Below are 22,292 nucleotides of genomic sequence, written 5' to 3' on the forward strand. Positions count from 1 at the left end.
GAAATTATTTTTAGCAAATATTTATCAAAGCACGTCAGAAGCAGCGGTGATAAGATTGAAGTGAAACAGCAATGTTCAGTCAGTTGCTTTATTGAGTACCTTGTAAAATGTCACTAAACTACACAATAGTATTCAATGTTCTACTCATAGTAATTAAATAAGTACATATTCCACGACTGTTTTACAAGGGTCTTCATTCATAAGCACCAATCATGTTTCGGACATCCATTACTTAAGGCAATTAGTGTCCTCAATCCGCGCCAAATGGGCATTTTGTAAAGCCTACTCCTCTTTTACTGCTGGATAGAAATAGTTGAAAAAAATATATGTTATACAACAGTTCAAGGACTACATTTGTGACGTTTGAATTTTCGCTACGTCTCTTTGTTTTGGATTAAAAAAATAAATACGGGACATCGATTTTTTACTTAAATTCCCTACTCCTCCAAAACGGCTATGTTAATTTAAAAGATTTTTGCACGAATAGATTAGAAATTCTTTAATTCGTTTGCCTCCTGTCACATTAAAAAAAATTAAGATAAAGTGGTATTGAATTGTTCTATAGAGCTTATTAAAAAATTTGGATACTGATTACAAAATTAGCCATTTTCGGAGTCGGTGGCAGCCTACCTTTTGGTGAGTCGTTTTGGAGTTGGTTTTAATTTTTAGTGAAATTAATCTATTTCATGCCTTTAGTAGACTATAGGTACTCAGTAGACCTTGTTGTTGCCACTGAAGGTGCATAGGTACACAGTACATTGATACCATATTTTTCATGTTAAGTGCAAATAAACTTCCCTAAATTACCTAACCATGAAACGTACCTATATTATTAAAAAGTTTCGCAGATAATAACTGAAATCCTCTTATAAGGTGATGAATTTTAAGAGCATGTCATGAAACCAAAATTATTAGAATACAAGAGCTTGTTTTTAAAAAAATATTTTTATTTAGGTATGATGGGGAATTTACTGCGGCGTAGTAGCAGAGATTTTCCGTTTGTAGATCGTAATAATTTCGAAGAATAGGGATGTTTCGTGGATAAAGCAAGAAAGTAGCAAGAGTTTGAATTAGTCCGTCGCGATCGGTGAACTTACCAAAAACAAACTCTAAATGTATTTTTCACATTTTTAAACTTATGAAAATTTAAAGAGATGAAGCGCAACAAAGTTCAGAAGATGAGGCACATGACATGTCAAGGCATGCTTAAAAATGTGGCGATTTGTGTCGTCACGCGGAATTTCATCATATCTTCGTAATTACTTGTTTAATTGACAAATAAAAATATCCTGTGTCCAATATTTTTTGATAATGTAAAATTGACGGACCAAAAGTCTTTTTTTAAGAAACTAGCCTATTCTTATGGCCACATTCCAGCCCCATCATCAGACCCTGCAGTTTACCTTAGAAAATTGAAGACTCATGATTTTCAAAGTAGCGTACTTACTTAACATTAGGCACTTGCTTATACAGGGTGTCCCAAAAACAATGGATAACCCTTCAACCATCGATAGGCCTCGCCATGGTCTCCCTAACGTCCAATTTTGACCCCAGTAAAAATATCACCGTTTTCAAGATTTTTCAGTTTTTGTGCATTTTTAGAAAATTGTAATGAAATTATTTAGGTATAATAATAAAAAATACAAATCAAACGANCATTTTCAGTTTATTCTTCTTAAGTGACACAGAGAGAATGACAATAGACAAAAGCAGAAACATTTGCTTTTTTAGGCCATAGATAATACTAGGTACTAATGCGTTCCAATAGGTTTGTTCAAATTTCGAGAACGATTGAACCGACAAAAGCATTGGAAAATTTACGAAAAATAAAATAAAATTTTATCCTGTACAAAATGTTCATGGATTTTGTTATTTTTATTAAATACCTTTACGCCTGAGTTAATTAATGACACCGACATCAAGGTTCATCAATTTAAGTTTAAAATAATAGGCATTAATGTATGAAGAAAGAGCTTCTATTCTGTATCTACCTATGCCCGTGTATTTTTGATCGGTGTCAAATCGGAGTTTTTGGTGCGGGGTACGCGGGTGTTGCTCGCGGCGTGAAGGTCAAACGCCCAAGGTCATTGAGGACTCTAATCGCCTTAATTAAATCCCGGTATCTTTACAGCAGCTTGTTAAGCGAGACCCTTGACCACTTATAAAACAGTAGCGGAATATACAGGGTGTTTGGCGCATCGTGTGCCAAAATGATTTGGCGGATAGAATGGGTCATTTCCTATACTTTCAACCCCCATAACACGTTCCATGCCAGGCGGCTACTTTTATATTATTTTTTAGTAATTTCACCAAAATACCCAAATCGCATCATTTAATTTCAATTAAAAAAAGAACTACTAGGCGTAGCCTTAAAGTAAATATTTTGTGAAGTTTTTACCTGCTTTGAACTTATTGTAAAGTAAAAAAAAAGGCTCAAAATTCAAAATTTGAATATCAGTCCGAGTTGAGTCAATGCACTAATTTAAGGAATTTGTGAAGTTGTTGTTATTATTTAAACAAGATTAGTATACCGTTTGAATGGGGATAGACTAGAGAAGTTTCGATAAAATCTGAAGATCGCTATCTCTTTTAATTTTTTTATTATAGCCATGTAAACTTAATTGTTCAGTCCATTTTTAACTTTTCGGAAAACTTCAAAGCTGAATTTAAAAAAAACTAGATGATATTTGCCAGTAAATTTAGATTTGATGCAACCCTACATCAATGCACGTCAAAACAAAATATTTACTTTGAGGCTACGCCTAGTAGTTTTTTTTAAATCGAAATTAAATGATGCGATTTGGGTATTTTGGTGAAATTACTAAAAAAATTCATATAAAAGTAGCCGCCTGGCATGAAACGTGTTATGGGGGCTGAAAATATAGGAAATGACCCATTTTATCCGCCAAATAATTTTGGCACACGATGCGCCAAACACCCTGTATTTTAGCCTAATTTTATCATCTATTACACACTAAAATACAATTTTATGAGATAAATAATAATATGACAGGTATACACATAAAGTAAAATTTGTGATTGGTTATTATATTTTATACCTTATAAATCTAGAAATACCGCACTATTATAGAAAATTAAATAGGAATGTGACTAATTTAATTCATTGATCGATTTATAAAATACCTCAACATTACTATGCTAGAACTTACAATACTTATGCTCAGTCACCCAATAACATCAATTTTAAAAATTACCTTTTTAAGTAACAAAATCATAAAATAATACTTTTTATAATGTTGATCACAGTAGTATTAAAAAACTTTAATATTTTCAATAATGACAGTAATTTTTGATAAATGCATTTAAAAGAGGATGGCAATTTTTCCAAATTAATTTAAACAAATTTTGTAATTCAAGTCAAACTGCAAACCAGTCGCTTTAAAATACTAAAAAGTCAGCTCAAACAACAAATCGAAGTCACGGAAAGCGATTTGGTGCCATTGACCTTAGATTATCTAGACACAAAGTTCAATTTCAAAAAAAAAAAAAAAAAAAAAAAAAAAAAAAAAAAAAAAAAAATTTGTATGACAAACTTGTGGAGCCTCGCATAGTCAAAACTAGTTAGTTTAATTCCTTACAAATTCAGTGATGTATGAATTATGATTATCGTGAAACAATAGTAGCGAAGCCACACCATGCGTTTTGGACAACAAGCAAGTTGCAACAATGAAGACGCAAGACGCCTTCGTAACGCACTATGTGGTCTAATCCTTGTATAAAAAACAACGCAACGGTATCGCTTTAACATCGCAATGCAAACGCACGCCTAGTGTGCCAGAACACCCAAATAAATCTGTGAAAGAGATTGACGATGCATAATATCTTATATCAGACTTAACCTATGTATTTGTTTAATATCTTGTTAATTAATATAATCGAAATGTTTAAGAAACAATTACAATAATGTTATGAACATGTATACCTCAATATAATTTAAAAAAATGTTTCCAAGTTGCATAGGTATGCTGTGTGGGTAGGTGTGAATATGCGATTACAGTTCAACAACTATTTGTTTACGCGATACAAGTTATAAAATTGACTACAGTGTCAATGAACTACCTAATTTAGTTAACGTACTGCATAATGTTCTTGCCAAAATGGAATATCAAAAGTACAACATTATATCATTAGGATCGAGTCAATCAGTGGTTCTCAAACTCATCAAACGCCTACCATAGTATCTCCACACGATTTACAACCTTATTGCACAGTTAATAAGATCACACATCAAGCCTATCAAAGTTCGAAAACCACTATTGATTGACCGAAAGTTTATCGCCTTTTGCCGCAAAGCACATGCGGCTGTGTATGTCACTTTTTCTTCAAACTCCAGAGCGGGTCCAGGAAATTGAGGGGGTCCTTCATGTCGCCAGTTTTGAGGCCTGGGGACTGCTTCATCTCCTCGAAGGATTCCCGGGAGGATTTCGGCTTGTGGCTAGATTTTGTGGGCTGGCTGGGAGTGGTGGTGGGAACGCTGGGGTTAGGCGTCAGTAGCGGCAGAATCGGCGCCCCGGCCGGCACTGAGACCGTCTCACCGTTGAACATTGTCGTACCTGTTAATTTACGGAGAATAATCTCTAAGATCTTTTCGGGAAGGTATCTAATTTTGGGGAATAAAAATTGATATTTTGAATATAACAAAAGTTTGCTAATGCAAATTCAAAGGATGCGCAAATCTTCAGAGAATGGAGACGTTTTTGAATAAACAAAGTCTTACCAGAGCACAGGACTCCTTGCACGTAGAAAAGCGCCGTCTTGTAGGCGTCCACCAGGAACGTCTGCTCTTGCAGGGCGTTCGTTCTGTGTTTGTACAGGCTCACGCAGCCAGTTTCAAGCATGTCTGTCAATAAAAACAATTTTATGAGTTATATTGGTCAATGTGTTTCATCATCATCCGCACTTATTACATGTCTTGCAAATGGTACTTCCTGAAATAAATATGAGTTCTTCCGCCACTTCTTCTCAGCACTAGTCGACATGTTGTCCCAAATTTATTTGTTATTTGTAAGTGCCATAAAAAGGGCCTTCATACTAATAAAGAATTTGAATTTAGGTCATTTAATTTTAGTCTCTTTTGCAGGAGTACTTCTACGAGGCACAGGTCTATGCTAATGCCTTTGGAGTCGTGTATCGTGTGCTAAGCCTTTGCTGTCATAGGTTTAGCACAGCTAGTCTTACTAACCTACTGTGCGAATGCGACGCGCCAGCTAGAACTAGAATGGGTCTCCTGCGGTCGGCTTATCCGACACTATAGTCTGGTCCGTGAGCACGTAGAATTTTGTCCAATGACCCCAAGCTACCCATCCTTATCGCTCGCGCGTAATTATGTTGCTGTCACGCTTGCACACTCACTGCGAGCGCCCGTCCCACAGTCGCGACAGCAATATAATTACAGCAATATATGGACAAAATTCTACGTGCTCCCCGACCAGACTATAGAAGATTATAGGTTCCTCTCACCCAAGAACTTGCAGATGAGGGGGGACAAAGAAGTATAAAAGATCCCAATGGGTCGAATTGCACTGCGCCCATGCGCGGCCCTAAATAAGATAAAATAGAACAGCTGGTCGCTCGGCCGACGCTCGCAGGCCGGCGGTCGTCCGTCCAGCGGGCAACCCACCACCACCCATGGCTATGCCAACCTTCCGGTTATAACTGGCCGAATCGCGGGAGATGCGCGCGTAACTGCGTCTGCCGTAGCAGGTTGCACTCTGCCGCGCGTCCTGCAGCCCGCGCCGCACAGCCGGTCGTCCGTCCATCGGGTCACTCACCGCTGAGCTCCGGCTGGCCGGCGCGCACCTGGCACATGGCCATCAGCAGCAGCGCCAGCACGGCGCAGCGTCCTGCAGCCCGCGCCGCACAGCCGGTCGTCCGTCCATCGGGTCACTCACCGCTGAGCTCCGGCTGGCCGGCGCGCACCTGGCACATGGCCATCAGTAGCAGCGCCAGCACGGCGCAGCGTCCTGCAGCCCGCGCCGCACAGCCGGTCGTCCGTCCATCGGGTCACTCACCGCCGCGCGTCCTGCAGCCCGCGCCGCACAGCCGGTCGTCCGTCCAGCGGGTCACTCACCGCCGCGCGTCCTGCAGCCCGCGCCGCGCAGCCGGTCGTCCGTCCATCGGGTCACTCACCGCTGAGCTCCGGCTGGCCGGCGCGCACCTGGCACATGGCCATCAGTAGCAGCGCCAGCACGGCGCAGCGTCCTGCAGCCCGCGCCGCACAGCCGGTCGTCCGTCCACCGGGCCACTCACCGCTGAGCTCCGGCTGGCCGGCGCGCACCTGGCACATGGCCATCAGCAGCAGCGCCAGCACGGCGCAGCGCCCGCCGCCGCGCGCGTCCTGTAACCACGCGCCGCACAGCTGGTTGCTGAGACGGCTCTCGTAGGTCTGGTACAGGATCCGATCCGCCAGAAGTACCAGCGGCGCGCACGCGATCCGGCTGCAGAAGAAACAGCTTTTATATTAAATGGCAATGCCAGATTTTGTATGGAAGGTGGCGTCTTTTATTTTCGCGCGGCCATCGAATAAACTTTGTTTTTTGATTACATAACATCAAGGTAATAATTAGTTAACTAAAAAGCAAGAAATAAGTAAAATTTTATAAAAAAAATAAAACCGACTCCAAAAAACCTACACTAAAACGTAGAAAAATAATTACTAATTACCTACTTATTTATTAGGACGAATTATTAATATTTATGTAGGTATACCATGATTGATACTTCTGGAGTCGGTGCCTCCTCCTTTTTTTGAAGTCGGTTGAAAATAGTGTCATAAACCAAACTTACTATAACATGTATACCTCTAAACTCAGTCTGAACTGAGTTACGAGCGTTAGAAGTTTGATGATTTACATACTAGATTTGCTTTTTGCGCGCCAGTTTTGTAAGAAATTGCAACAAAATATTGCGCTATTTTTTTATTGCGCTGATTCTGCTCCACACTGATGTCTGGGGCCTTTAATGAATGGTATTGTTTGTTTACACATACAATGTCACTATTTTGTTGCAATTTCTTACAAAACTTGCGCGCAAAAAGCAAATCTAGTATGTAAATCATCAAACTTCTAACGCTCGTAACTCAGTTCAGACTGAGTTTAGAAGTATACATGTCATAGTAAGTTTGGTTTATTACACTATTTTGTAATCAAAAAACAAGGTTTGGTCGATGGCCGCGCGAAAAAAAAAAGACGCCAATTTCCGGCATTGTCTTTTCTGTTCAGTAAACCATAAGAGCGCTCTAAGCGCGTCTTCAAATTAAGAGGCATCAAGAAGCGCTGCATACACATATCACGGTAGTGGCGCTGCGACTGCGCTTCTTGATTTTGTCAACTAGTGGCGCCACTTCAGCGCCTCCCTAAACTCCTAATTTGAAGGCACCCTAAATGTAGACATAGAAATGTAACATTTATGTCCAACAAATTTTGATTTCATTCCAGTCTAGCACCAAAGTTAAAGTTATGAGAGCTACAGCGCGCACTTGACGTCGTCCAGCGGAACCTTCAAATAGCCTCTTGCTCTAACGCGTTGCATTTAGGCTGGTTTTAGAGTCACGCTGACAGCCGAAATGTATGAAGCGTCGGCACCGAGCGATCAGCGTCACTCAGGAACGTTCCCTTCAATTGCATACATTGCACAGATCAATATCTGTCAGCGCCGACGATCAGCGAGCGGTCAGCACGATTCTAAAACCAGCCTTACACAAAGCAGTTGTATCTGGCTCATATACTCACTTGACGGGAAACACGTTGACCTGGAAGTGAGACACGTAGACGACGCTCTTCTGGCTTGATACTGTGAGCTTGCGCTCGGTCCAGTGCACACCGCACTTTACGTCGTCCAAAGACACCTTCACGTCGCCCTCTAACTCTAATGCTTGACCCTTGTTCGTTGGCCAGTAGAAGTTGCCTTGCATCTAGCGGGAGAAAAATTTTTTGTATGTTTTGTTATACTTATAAGATCTATAAATAGTTGCAATAACAATAATTATTAGCGGTGAGACGTCGAAGAAGATAACATTCGCCAATAAAAAGAAAACATTTTGCCAAAATACTGCATACATTTTACTAAAACATTTGTAAGCAATATGCAACAACTTGAAGGAATAAAATGTGTCATGATCATGACTAAAACAACAACATTCAATTTTGTCAATATCAATCAATCATACATTTCAGATTATATTATTGATGAGGCATTTATCTGCCGGCTGAACATACGTGAACAGATAACTGAATATTTTCTATGACTACGTACCTCAATTTCACTTTGCAAACATACGACGCAGGTGATTTTGTTCTCTATGACAGCCTTCCAGAAGATACTGTGCTTATCCTCGGGAGGATTGCTTGAGATTACCAATGGAATGCACCAGGATGCCAGCCGCTAAAAAAAAGTAATTTATAATAGTGAAATTCAAAAATAAAAAAAGTGAAATAATAAAAGAACCTTCCTTGAACTCTTTGCATAATAGAGGCCTTAATTGTCATGTAATGAGGGTTTTCGCAATTGAAAAATCCACGCGACTCGCGATTGAAGAATCCACCAATCATGCAGCATTTGGACCTCGCGTCTACGTATTGCCATCTGGCGGATTTTTCAATCGCGAAAACCCTCATTATGATATCACATTACTGTGGAAAGAGAAAAGTATACCAAAAGTTTGTGTACACAATAAATATTCGATTTATGATTACCTTAAAAAAGGAGGCGTTGATGTACGCATCCGGATTAGATTTCAGAATCAGTCTCGAGTCATCGAAAGGCACCACATCCTCGGGGTCATTGCCCTCACCATGCTCCAATGCTACCGACTTTGATTTATACATGATGTTTTGGTTCTGAAAAAAAAAATAACAGCATAAGGCAGACAGTACTTATCAATCTATAAACCCTTATTTCAAAACCTAACCCAAAATATAACTAATAATCCTAACCCAAAAGATCATTCAGATTCCCTTCTCCCTCTTTCATTTGCATTCAAGCGAGAAGGACAAGACAATATAACCGACATTAATATCGACTTGACGATAACCCTTAAATACTTACTTGGCTATCCATAAGACTCTTCCACTTCAAATCCAAGATCTCTCTAGTGGAATTCGTACTGGACGTCTTGTCCAACATTTTATGGAGCGCCTTGACCTCTTGCGTAAACTGGTTCAAGAGCATCGGGTCCGAGATGAGGTCCATCTTAGCAGGTCTTTCCACCACCTCCTCTTTTGGCACCGGCTTCGGTTGAGGCTCCACTTTAGGCACCACCAAAGGCTTTTTAATCGCACTCTCAGATATCGGAGGCACCTTTATCTCAGGCATCAACGGTTTCTGCTCAACAGTAAAGTCAATATCCGATAAGAGATCGAACACAGACGGTTCAGGTTTTTCTTCAGACTTTATTTTGACCGGTTTTTTCTCCACCGGTTTTTCAACCGGTTTTTCGACCTGCTCAACTGTTTCAACAGGAGCTTGGACTGTCTGATTATTCACTTCACTAGCATTTTGGTTATAGTTAGGTTCGGGAATTTCCTCTTTCGGAGAAGACACTGAAAAGGAATAAAGTGTAAAATAAATAAAATGCAGTGAAATTTTTAAATGTGTTTATTGAAAAGATTAAACTTAAGCTATTGTGTTAGTTACAGGATAAAATAAAAAATAGCATAGAATAATATCGAGTAGAACATAATAAAAAGTTGTTTAGTAAAGTAACAAAAATAATGTTTATAAGTTATCCATCCCAAATAAAAATATTTTAAGTAGCGTAAAATAAAAATACATGACAATGTGCATAAAAGCTCTTTCATGAAGTCTTACCTTGGTTATTCATAAAAGTAACACTAGTGTTCTGCGCATGACCCGACTGCATATAGGTCGACTGATTCATACTGGCGCCATAGTTGGTCGACTCTGGTTGAGTGGCAGGGAGAGTATCATTTGGCTGTATGGTTTGGTATCCATACGGCGCGTTATAATAAGTCTGGTTACTTGTCTGATCTGTGGACTGTGGTACCATATTTTGCGGCTGATCAGACGGAGACTGCACGGTATCGCATGCACCAGCGCTGGTGTATTGTCCACTCCAATTTTGATTTTTGGGTTCAGCATTCGATTGTCCCATTGTATAATTCACATAGGAATTTTGAGATCCATAAGCATAATCATAGCCACCTGTGGCATTGTTGTAGCCGTATCCGGGATGATTTTGGAAAGTCTGAACGTAGTTGACGTTCGCGTCGTTTGAGTAAGGGTTAGTGTTGTTCGGTTGAAAACTTTGGTCTTGTGGTTGTGGATTAGTGAAATTAGTTTGGGCGTTTTGGTCATAGTTTTGGTAGCTGGGTTGGAAGTTTATGTTCGAAGATAGAGCTTCGCCGGTTACGTGAGATTTTATGGGTTTGTCAAATGCGTCTATGTTGGCCATCATAGCGGAATTGGCCATGTTAGAATCGGGTTCAGCTGGGTAGCCGTAGGGTTGGCTAGCGGTGACTGGCACATTGGTCAAGCTTGTCGTTGACGTCACAGCGCTTTCCGTATTGGTGTAAATAGGGTACGTTTCGGATACGGTCGCGAACCCGCTGGTCGCATAGTTATATTCTGCGCTGCTGTACGCGGTGGATGCGTTAGGGTTCAAAGGTTGAATATAACCAGCCGACGCGCTAACATTGACTGGTTGACTGTAACCCGCAGAAGCGTTAGGATTGACTGGTTGAGTGTAACCAGCAGATACATTTTGGGTCGCAGGTTGACTGTAACTAGCAGCTACATTCTGGTGCACAGGTTGACTGTAACCGGCAGGTACATTTTGGGTCGCAGGTTGACTGTAAGCAGCAGAAACATTTTGGTTCACTGGTTGAGTGTAACCAGCAGCTGCATTTGGATTAATTGATTGATTATAACCAGTAGGTACATTTTGGTTTACAGATTGATTGTAACCGGCTGTCGCGTTGGGATCTACTGGCGGAATGTAACCAGTGTTGAGGTTTTGTTGGTTGTATGAAGCTACATTGGGGTCAGGTTGGCCGTACCCTGTAGAAGCATTGGGATTTATCGGTTGAGTGTAAGTGGTGTTAGGGTTAGGTTGAATGGGGCCAGCGTTGGGATTCACTTGCTGCATGATAGTAGCTTGTTGTGTGTACTGTGAATCTCCCGTGTAAGGGTAGTTCAGGGCAGAGTAATCTGTAGGTATCTGCGATGGAGTCACGCTTGTATTGGCATGGTGAGGGGCGTGGCTGTATGTGGACATACTGGGCGTAGCCGCTTGCGGATACTGTACGCTGTAGTACGTCTGCGAGTAGTCCGACCCGTAGCCCATATTTGGCTGACCCGCCTCCGATTTCGGGCCAGAAATTTGCATCTGCGCAAAGTTCACATTCATGTCCGTATTGTTCGGATTCTGATTGTTGTAAGACGACATCGAAGAGGTCTCTGGCACCGCTGGTAGTTGACTTTGCACCCCATAGGGATCGGTATATGGGTTGTATTGGCTTGTACTCGGGAGGACGCTAGCTTGGCTTACGTTGTTGTACGGATTCGGGTTTGATGAGTCAGTTACAACAGTAGAACTGTTATGAGTCGCTGTATAATAGGGGTTATTGTAAGTCTGCGGATCGGGTATTTGGCTCGAGTATTGCGACGGTGTGTAGGGTGTAGAGTATCCGTAGTTCATATCCTCTGGTTTATCATAGTTCGGCTTGCTTGCCAGCGGATAGGCGTAGTTAGACTGAACGGCGTAAGGGTCGGAGTCGCTTGGCGCGTAAGGAGACCCGTATCGGTAAGGATTTGGCATTACCACACCGTCAGGAACTTTCATTTGTGATTGATCTGTGGCTGTAATAATAAAAATAATAGATATAATACAATAGGTGACATGATTCGTCTGGGCTAAAGCCTGGTCCGTGAGCACGTAGAATTTTGTCCAATGACCCCAAGCTACCCATCCTTATCGCTCGCGCGTAATTATGTTGCTGTCGCGCTCGCACACTCACTGCGGGCGCCCGTCGCACAGTCGCGACAGCAATATAATTACGCGCGAGCTATAAGGAAGGAAGCTTGGGGTCATTGGACAAAATTCTACGTGCTCACGGACCAGGCTTTAGATATTCCTTGATTTACTTACCTTCAGAGCCAACAGGTGTGGGTCTCACTGATGTAGGATAAATTGATTCAGGATAGTAAGTGTCTGGTGGCATAGAATCCACTTGAGCTGAAAAAGTGAACGACATCACTTACGGACTCTCAACTGTAGTCATTGTTATTCAGTTTAGAAGAAAACATATAAAATGAATACAATAAACCCTCGAAAAAATTTACCTTGAGGTGTAATACTTCTCGGAGCTACATTCCTGTTCTTCATGTAAGGCAGGTAGTCCTTCAGTTTGCGTCCGCCGCCGCTAAGTGGCGGGGGTACCGCGTCGATAGCCCTCGCGATCGGCGGAGTGGTAGATGGGGTGGATGCTGCAAAGAGGACTTGGGTTCGGTTCAATGTTTTTGATGGACGGTCAACTTACTTTAAATACAAAAAAAAATAAAAATGTCTATAGCATGAAACTGACGACCATGTCACTGCAAACATAACCGGTAGAAAAGAGTAGTTTTTTTAAAGGTGACTTCACTAAGATGGCCCAAAAAAAAGAGACATATAGCTAGACAACAACTGGGTAAAAAAAGCACAATCACGATTTGTGGCGTGTTGGTGTAAGTTTGCGTCTAGCAGGCCTTCCATGGGCTCAATAATGATGATGACAACAGGCTGAATGATGATTATAAGGCGTCCTTTAGCTGAAAATAATGATGATGATGACCCTCGCTCACCTCTCAGTCTGCTTGGACAGCTGCTGCCCCTTGCGACTTACTAAGTATGATGATGAACAATGATGATGATGATGACGCTCGCTCACTTCTGACAGTCTGCTTGGACAGCTGCTGCGCCTTGCGACTTGCCTAGGAGGTCCTAATATTAACAATGATGATGATGATGATGATGATGACGCTCGCTCACCTCTGACAGTCTGCTTGGACAGCTGCTGCACCTTGCGACTTGCCTAGGAGCTCCTAATATTAGCAATGATGATGATGATGACGCTCGCTCACCTCTGACAGTCTGCTTGGACAGCTGCTGCCCCTTTGAGACTTAGTAAGGAGCTCCTCGTATTGACAATGATGATGATGATGATGACACTCGCTCACCTCTGACAGTATGCTTGGACAGCTGCTGCTCCTTGCGACTTACTAAGGAGCTCCTCGTATTGACAATGATGATGATGATGATGATGACACTCGCTCACCTCTGACAGTCTGCTTGGACAGCTGCTGCCCCTTGCGACTTACTAAGGAGCTCCTAATATTAACAATGATGATGATGATGATGACCCTCGCTCACCTCTGACAGTCTGCTTGGACAGCTGCTGCCCCTTGCGACTTACTAAGGCGCTCCTAATATGATGATGAACAATGATGATGATGATGACGCTCGCTCACCTCTGACAGTCTGCTTGGACAGCTGCTGCCCCTTGCGACTTACTAAGGCGCTCCTAATATGATGATGAACAATGATGATGATGATGATGACGCTCGCTCACCTCTCAGTCTGCTTGGACAGCTGCTGCCCCTTGCGACTTACTAAGTATGATGATGAACAATGATGATGATGATGACGCTCGCTCACCTCTGACAGTCTGCTTGGACAGCTGCTGTGCGCGCTCCTCCTCCTGCACTTGGCAGGTGCTCCTCAAGCGAGCCAGGAGCTGGTTGACGTTGTGCGACAGCTTCTTGTAGACTTCTGTCCCTTCTGACTTACTAAGGAGCTCCTCGTATTGACAATGATGATGATGATGACGCTCGCTCACCTCTCAGTCTGCTTGGACAGCTGCTGCCCCTTGCGACTTACTAAGTATGATGATGAACAATGATGATGATGATGACGCTCGCTCACCTCTGACAGTCTGCTTGGACAGCTGCTGCGCCTTGCGACTTGCCTAGGAGCTCCTAATATTAACAATGATGATGATGATGACACTCGCTCACCTCTGACAGTCTGCTTGGACAGCTGCTGCCCCTTGCGACTTACTAAGGCGCTCCTAATATGATGATGAACAATGATGATGATGATGATGACGCTCGCTCACCTCTGACAGTCTGCTTGGACAGCTGCTGTGCGCGCTCCTCCTCCTGCACTTGGCAGGTGCTCCTCAAGCGAGCCAGGAGCTGGTTGACGTTGTGCGACAGCTTCTTGTAAAACTCCTGCCCCTTCTGAGACTTGCCGAGCAGTTCTTCGTATGTGTCGTACGAGGTTATCAGGGCTGCAAGGAAATTAAACGTTTAAAGATAGCAGTTCACGAACGATCATGGGTGGAATTTAGTTATCTCAGAAGAACTAAAACACAACTAGACATCATAGTACTACACGTCCAAGACTCGTACTCATCACACTTAATATTTGTCCTCAACGAGACTGTCACTGATCAATACGAAAAACAACAACGCAAGAAGTAAGTAAAAGAGTTTGTATGAATAGTAATTCTCACCGTTTATCAATCCCTCCCGCTTCCTCAGAACCTCGGCGAGCATTCGGCGCGAGTCCCCGTACGAGGCGTACAAAGACGTCAGCTTGTTGATTATGTTCTCCTGGGCCGCGAGGTTCTGCTCGATTATCTTAGACTGGAAACAAACACGAAGCGTATCGTATTGGCGACTGCATTATTTCGACTGCATTGTTTATGACGACACATTTTCACCTAAACATTGACCAACTATTAATAGATTTCAAATTAATTAGAAATGTAGTTTTAATTTTAATTAATTGATTAATTAATAACCGGTTTCATTTTGGAACCAAATATGTAATGTTGTATTTGATAAACTGTTGATTAGTTATGATGATGAGGTACTTAGGCCTCAGCCTCGAATTTAGCGGGCAGCGGCGCGGGAGCGGCGGCGGCGCGGAAGCGGGGCGGGCAACGCAGACCCGTTCTCGAAACAAGCGGGCAGCTCGCGCGGCACTTTAGCGGCGAAGTGTTGTGTTCGGGGTTGTGTTGTCGAGATATTTGTTTTTATTCGCAAACGAAATGTCTGAACAACGGCGACAATTTTATTTCGATTCTTTATTCCTAACGCTCGATTTATTGTGGACAAAAGAAGGAGTGCGCTGCCCGCTCGTTGCCCGCTCCCGCGCCGCTGTCCACTCGTTGCCCGCTCCCGCGCCGCTGTTTTCGAGAACCGGTCTATTTGATTTTACGCATAAGATCCTGCCGTTCCCGCGCCGCTACCGCCGCCGCCCCGCTGCCCACTAAATTCGAGGCTGAGGCCTTATTCCATGTGCCGCATCTTACACTATCTGCTGCTAGTGCGCCGCGCTGCGCCTGCATCTCGCCGCATCTCACGCTAGCTCGCACTGACCTTGGGCGCGTGCTTCTCCAGCTCCTGGCGGAAGATCTCGTCGGCGGGCTCGTTGGGGCGCGCCAGCATCTCGCCGCATCTCACGCTAGCTCGCACTGACCTTGGGCGCGTGCTTCTCCAGCTCCTGGCGGAAGATCTCGTCGGCGGGCTCGTTGGGGCGCGCCAGCATCTCGCCGCATCTCACGCTAGCTCGCACTGACCTTGGGCGCGTGCTTCTCCAGCTCCTGGCGGAAGATCTCGTCGGCGGGCTCGTTGGGGCGCGCCAGCAGCTTGGCGGTGATGTCGTCGGCCGTCACCGCGTCGCGCAGCTGTTGCACTAGTGCGCCGCGCTGCGCCTGCATCTCGCCGCATCTCACCTATCTCGCACTGACCTTGGGCGCGTGCTTCTCCAGCTCCTGGCGGAAGATCTCGTCGGCGGGCTCGTTGGGGCGCGCCAGCAGCTTGGCGGTGATGTCGTCGGCCGTCACCGCGTCGCGCAGCTGTTGCACTAGTGCGCCGCGCTGCGCCTGCATCTCGCCGCATCTCACCTATCTCGCACTGACCTTGGGCGCGTGCTTCTCCAGCTCCTGGCGGAAGATCTCGTCGGCGGGCTCGTTGGGGCGCGCCAGCAGCTTGGCGGTGATGTCGTCGGCCGTCACCGCGTCGCGCAGCTGTTGCACTAGTGCGCCGCGCTGCGCCTGCATCTCGCCGCATCTCACCTATCTCGCACTGACCTTGGGCGCGTGCTTCTCCAGCTCCTGGCGGAAGATCTCGTCGGCGGGCTCGTTGGGGCGCGCCAGCAGCTTGGCGGTGATGTCGTCGGCCGTCACCGCGTCGCGCAGCTGTTGCACTAGTGCGCCGCGCTGCGCCTGCATCTCGCCGCATCTCACCTATCTCGCACTGACCTTGGGCGCGTGCTTCTCCAGCTCCTGGCGGAAGATCTCGTCGGCGGGCTCGTTGGGGCGCGCCAGCAGCTTGGCGGTGATGTCGTCGGCCGTCACCGCGTCGCGCAGCTGTTGCACTAGTGCGCCGCGCTGCGCCTGCATCTCGCCGGCCTTGCCTACCACGCGACGCATCTCGGCCATGGTCTCGCGGTCGAGGCCCTCTGCGGGATGAGATAGAGTTTAGTTGAGTCAGAATTAGTGGGTCATATTTAGTACTAAGATAAAAACCAATTGGAACATTGGTCCGCGGTCGAGGCTCTCTGTTGAATAAGACCACCCCTATACTCCCTTATTATTTGTAGACCGACTTTTTTCGGTCGACTTAAAGATCGGGCGTCGTGCACAGAAGTGAATATTGTGTAAACTGCGAAGAGGGTCAACTTCCTCCTGAAGCAGAATGACGGAGGGACTGTGGATGAATGCTTGGCCTTGGCCTAAACTGGAAGATATAGTTTATAGAGGGTAAAATTCCTCAATAAGAAGGTTGAGTGTACAAAATAACTCCTAGAGACTCCTCCATAGACTCACCAATATTCTCGATGCTGGGTATCTTCTCCTGCAGCGCGTCCAGCGGCTGAGCAAGCAGACGCAAGTTGGCGATGTGTAGCGTCATCGCTTTATGCAGCACTTGATTACTCTCCGAAGTGCGCGCGTGCGCATCTTGATACTTGTGGAATTCCCGCGATAGTTCCGTCTGCACAATGGACGGCGGACGAGGGCCCATGACTTTTTGGAACTCCTTCTCTTTGCTTGTTTCCTCCTAAAACAGTGCAGTTTGCTTCAGTGTCTCGATTTATACAAAGCAGACGCCATTTTGGCACGAACTACCTATATTTTCTACCTTTTGTATTTTTTGAAAAAATTATAGTGTAGTCCAAGGCTTCCTAGACTTTTTTTTGCTGTGACGCACTTGGGAATTTGCTATTTTTATACAACTAGCTGACCCGGCGAACTTTGTTCCGCCTTAATGGCAATAAATAAGCAGACTTTTTTTTTATTTTCGAGCGGGATAAAAAGTATCCTATGTCCTTCTCCTGGCTCTAAACTACCTCCCTGACAATTTTCAGCTAAATCGGTTCAGCCGTTCTTGAGTTATAAGCGAAGTAACTAACACGACTTTCTTTTATATATATAGATTTTGAATTAAATCTCTCAACAGGATTGTTTGAAGTTATTGAAGAACAATCAACTATTTGCTAATGTATTTTATTGTTATGATAAAATGATTATGATTATAAGAAAAATAATATTGTCTTATTTAAATTCTTACTTGTATAAGGTTCTTGATTTCTGCCAAAGAGTGTTCAACGTCACTGATGATCTCAGCCAGGTTGTTCATGGAGTCCACCAGTGTCTGTATAATCTCTGTCTTTGCGTTCATTGCTGCACATCTGTCTACTATTTCTTGAGGAATCCTGAAAGAAAATGATCATTTTCATACATGCTTTCTTTTTCCCATCCCTAAATATAAAGGTTATTATAAAAAATCCCAGAGAAGTGAGTAATAATGAAGGTGGAAGCAAGTCACGAGTAACAAATACTTGTTTAAAAATGGAAAGACAAATTGTATAACCATCTTTGTGACTCATGCAGTGTCTGATAATAAGTGGCGCCTTATCAGTCAAACAGTTTTAAATAAGTAAACATCTAATCTGTGATTGAAAGAAGAAAATACGGTTACATACTTTTGGTCTGAATCCAGTACATCAAGTTGATCAAGCTGCAAAGAGGACATGAACTCAGTCAGCTCCGTATTCTTGGCCTCCACTTGAGTGACAATGTGACGGAGGAGCTTTGCTTTCTCTTCGGAGTACATAGAAGCCGCTTCATGAGCCACCATAGGGACTAGGCGAGCGAAAATGTCTGGGCCTGATATCTAGAAAAATAATGGACATTATACAAGACCCAAATATAGCTTAGTTATAGTTGGTGGTTCAAAATAATGTACTATTCAAATTCAAAACATTTATTGCATGTCACATTACAATTTATATGTAAATAAAGGTATACATGTGACTATTCTTACCTCAGGATCATTCAAGTTGATTGGAATGGCTTTGACCAGACATACAGGCTTCAAATCCAACAGCAGGTCTTTGTCTGGTACCTCCTCATGGTAGATGAACTCATTCTCATTCTTGGCAGCCTTTTTCTTGCCTTCCACTACATCATTGGTGAACGTGAGGGCTTCTTGGGTTATTTGTGTTGGTTCAATGTACTTGGCAAGTTTCCTGGCATCTGCCAGTTTGTCAGCAGCTTGCTGGTAGTAAGCAACTCTCTCTCCCATCTTCTGTTGCTCCTCGGCATTCATACCTGAATAATGAATTCAGTTGAAACATAAGATAGAAAAGACTGATAAAAAAAGTCAAAGAATTTAAGTTTCTGTACAACTGCCAGGATATTAGCAAGTGGTTCTCATTTCTCAATGACTCAGGTAATGTGATTTGATTAGTCACCTTAGTCGTACTTTATTTACCTTGATACAAACAAACTATGCACCCAATGTAGCCCACTTTGAAAGACAAATATCTATGCCAATAGTTGTACAGCTTGGTCCCAATAATTTCGTGGATGTTGTCTGTCCCAGTGGATGGGCCAAGTAGGGCTAAGGCATTCTTGTAGAAGAACAAAACCTGAATAGCAACAGCCCCTGTAAAATAAACAAAATGTATCTACAGTCACTTAATTTTTAATTAAAAACATTTTACAGACATACACCTTGTACAAACTAAAACAGAACACTTAGAAAGAAATAAATAAACTTATTAAAAACTTTTGATGATATTTATAATTTGCCTTTTTAATTGGATTTTTAATTTTAATTGGCCTTACTTTAATTATAAACGTTACTTAATGTAACACTTAGCTGTAAGTTTTCCAAAAAATTGTAAAATAAAATAAAATAAATAAATAAAATTTTATCAACAAACAGACTCAAATCTTGCTGTGATGACTCATACACACCTACAACACTGGGTTTCTTTGTGTCCTGGATGCTTTTATCTAAGATACACTCCTGTGCCTGTGCAAAACATATCTCTTGCAACAGCCTCATGATTTCAGATGACACATCCACTCCAGATGGCTGTGTATATTGTTCTCGAAGGAAAAGGAATGCCCAAGCAGCATTTTGATACTTCGTGCATGAAGCCTTAAGGCTGTCGGCAGATGTACGAGGCTCAGATGCTGCAAGCTGGGTGTATAGGGCTCCAATATTGTACAAAATACAGGCCATTTCAAAGCGAATGTCAGCTAAAGAACAACTCATGTTGGCATATAAATCTTTCCTGCAAATTAAATAACAAACCATGTTTTTACTGTCAAAGTGTGTTCATCTTGTAGCCAATATAATATTACACCATATTATTGTCGAAAATTTACAAAGTGCATGAAAGTATGAAGAAGGTAGTTAATCTAATTAGACTTACCAAGCGAAAGAACACGCCACGGGTTGACCTTTTACCATTGGAAATCGACTCTGTAATGCTCGTAATTGGCAGAAATATCTAACCAGAGCACTGAGGCCCGCGGAGTCCAAACTAGGTCGAACGGCTGCGGAGCGCAAGCCCTCCAACTGGTGGATCTCATTGCTGTAACTTTCCGGGTCTTCCCGATATGCTTCCGCTATGTACTAAAAAGGAACAAGCATTGTAACGACAAAGAAATGCCTATTATGTATTTTATCTAGAAAGATTAGAGGACCTATTTACCTGTTTCAACTTGGGTCCAAAGTGTGTATTTTCTGGGCTCACTTTCAATTCGAAACTTATTAAAGGTAATTTTGGAACTGCCTCCATATTTATGCTGCAATTTTTTCAGCCGAAATCGTACAAACAACGTAAATTAATTTCATCACAAAATGTTATTCGTCGACTGTCATTTTTATTTTTTTAATCAGTGTTGCCAGTCGGGTCTAGTCAGAAATTACCAGAAATATAAAAAAAAGTAACCTTTTTGAACAAAAAGTAACCTTTATACGGGGGGGGGGGGTGCTGAGCGATGATTGTGTAAGGTTGGTCATGGATGGAAAATGAATACAATTGATCATTTTAAATTGTCACTATTAATATTTTTTACTGAATAACCAGAGCCCCGATTACGGTAACTTTTATAACGTCTACAATCCAGCCGCGTTTCTGATTCTGCGATACGATTGGTCAAAACAGCTGACGTACGCTGTTGAACGACCAATCGTATCGCAGAATCGAGAAGCGTGTCTGGATTGTTGACGTTAAAAATTACCGTAATCGGGGCTCTGTAAAGTTAATTCTACAATTTCTGAAAAATCACCTAAAAGTAACCTTTTCATTAGTGTAACCTAAAAGTAACCACAGTAGTTCAAAAGTAACCAAAAAGGTTACAAAAGTAACCTTCTGGCAACACTGTTTTTAATGTCATACCACAGACTATAGAGTATTTTGTGTCACACCACCCGCCACCGCACAAAAAATGAACCATAAATGTAACTTATCTTTTTAATGGCAATATTTTCTAACCCTCCTTCTGGCGCAGTGGGGTGAAAAAGGACAGAGCCCCGATTACGCTAATTTTAACGTCTCCAATACAGACGCGCTTCTGGGTATTTCGCCGAAACAGTAAATTTTCCGTGTCCAGGCAGGCGAACACATGTTTTTTTTATATCTATACGTATAAAACTATTTTTATGGGAAAGTTCATCAAAAGTTTTATTTGTTTTTGCTATTACAATAGCAGATACTACAAATAATAGCGTAGAAAAACTTAATCAAAAGTAGTTGTTCTAATTTTCTTGTTATGTCCATTACTGTTGTTTGCCAAAATGAAGGCACACTATAACAAATTGAAGCGTAATTTCATTTTATTAGCACTCTGTTTATATTTGAGAAACGTTTGGCTATCGGGAAATAAAAAGATTAAATGTCAAATACTTAAAGGAAGGAAATAAAGTGAAGTTAACTTCTTGTCCGAGTCAAAAGTATAATTTCCCTGGGTCTTCATTTCGACCATTGTAGTACTGCACCGTTACACTCGGCCATTTCGTCCCAAAAGGCCATCGAGGCAGGACAGTACTGCGTTGACCAGTTTCGCGACAAATCGCATAAGTAGGTCCCTCCTTGGGTTTTTGTTTACTAAAAAGTCAATTTCTTTGGACGGTTTTTGCAACTAAACAATGGATTAATTTTATTGTTTATTTACAGATGTAGTGTCTGTAGGGGTAAACCCATGATTAAAATAGTCAATGCATAGGGTAAATAGGTTTTTGTCTGTGGTGTCTTTTAGGCATAAATCTAATTTCTGTGGCCCTAATTTCCTTGTTTTCCGTTGCATGAAATGGCCTAGGAAATTATAAAAGACCATTTTTAATTCGGCGTTAAGTAAAATTTTGAGTATTTTTTATTGGAATAAGTTTAAAATTGTCATTTTAAGAAATGGGTATCAGAATAGATATAGAACAACTTGTTTTTATAGTTCCAAAATACTGGACTGTCCTGTCGATGACATTGACAGTGGGGCGCCACCGTCAATACCGAATCGCTGGTTCAGATTTTTGCCATGTTGGAAACCATATAGTTGAACGATGGTAGCGCCCCCCTGTCATTGAGTTTGGCGGGACAGTTCAGCGTGGGTCATCTATAACTCTAAACTCAATCTACTGCATTTATCTTCCTTATTTGTGTAAAAAGGTATAATGATACAATATTTATTGCTATGTTGGCTTGCGAAGGTACACAAAAATGGGTCGAACAAAAAAAAGCGAATCACAGAAGAAAACTTAGAGAAAAAAACATTTATAATAATTTCCTTGGCTACCAATAGTTCATGACCTTATAACTTTGTTTCTAAAACGAATTATGACACCCCTTTTAGATATATTAACTTAGTTTTTGCTACTTAATGCAATGGGATACTAAAAATAGTTAAAAACAAAAAAATATTTCGTACCAAGGAAATTAGGCAAAATTGACCATTTTTGGCGAAATACCC

General features: G+C 42.5%; 1 protein-coding gene across 1 annotated transcript; it reads right to left on the reverse strand.

Annotated features, from left to right (window-relative positions):
• Nucleotides 1-74: 74 nt before the first annotated feature.
• On the reverse strand, nt 75-20,223 carry mop (tyrosine-protein phosphatase non-receptor type protein myopic). The gene is made up of 24 exons (XM_028314095.1): nt 20,039-20,223; nt 19,757-19,959; nt 19,293-19,615; nt 18,805-18,978; nt 18,355-18,641; nt 18,014-18,204; nt 17,599-17,743; nt 16,857-17,088; nt 16,290-16,489; nt 14,535-14,667; nt 14,136-14,309; nt 12,322-12,465; nt 12,128-12,214; nt 9,829-11,838; nt 9,067-9,560; nt 8,715-8,858; nt 8,275-8,403; nt 7,752-7,933; nt 6,271-6,458; nt 4,739-4,861; nt 3,542-4,574; nt 2,945-3,494; nt 2,105-2,182; nt 75-231 (listed from the first exon to the last, which is right to left on the reverse strand). Exons 1-21 carry the CDS (start codon nt 20,123-20,125, stop codon nt 4,333-4,335), a joined length of 5,892 nt encoding a protein of 1,963 aa, XP_028169896.1. The 5' UTR covers nt 20,126-20,223; the 3' UTR covers nt 75-231; nt 2,105-2,182; nt 2,945-3,494; nt 3,542-4,332.
• Nucleotides 20,224-22,292: the final 2,069 nt, after the last annotated feature.

Source organism: Ostrinia furnacalis, unplaced genomic scaffold (assembly GCF_004193835.3).
Source record: "Ostrinia furnacalis isolate ACB-3 unplaced genomic scaffold, ASM419383v2 OfSCF4519, whole genome shotgun sequence".
In the NCBI taxonomy this organism is placed as follows: domain Eukaryota; kingdom Metazoa; phylum Arthropoda; class Insecta; order Lepidoptera; family Crambidae; genus Ostrinia; species Ostrinia furnacalis.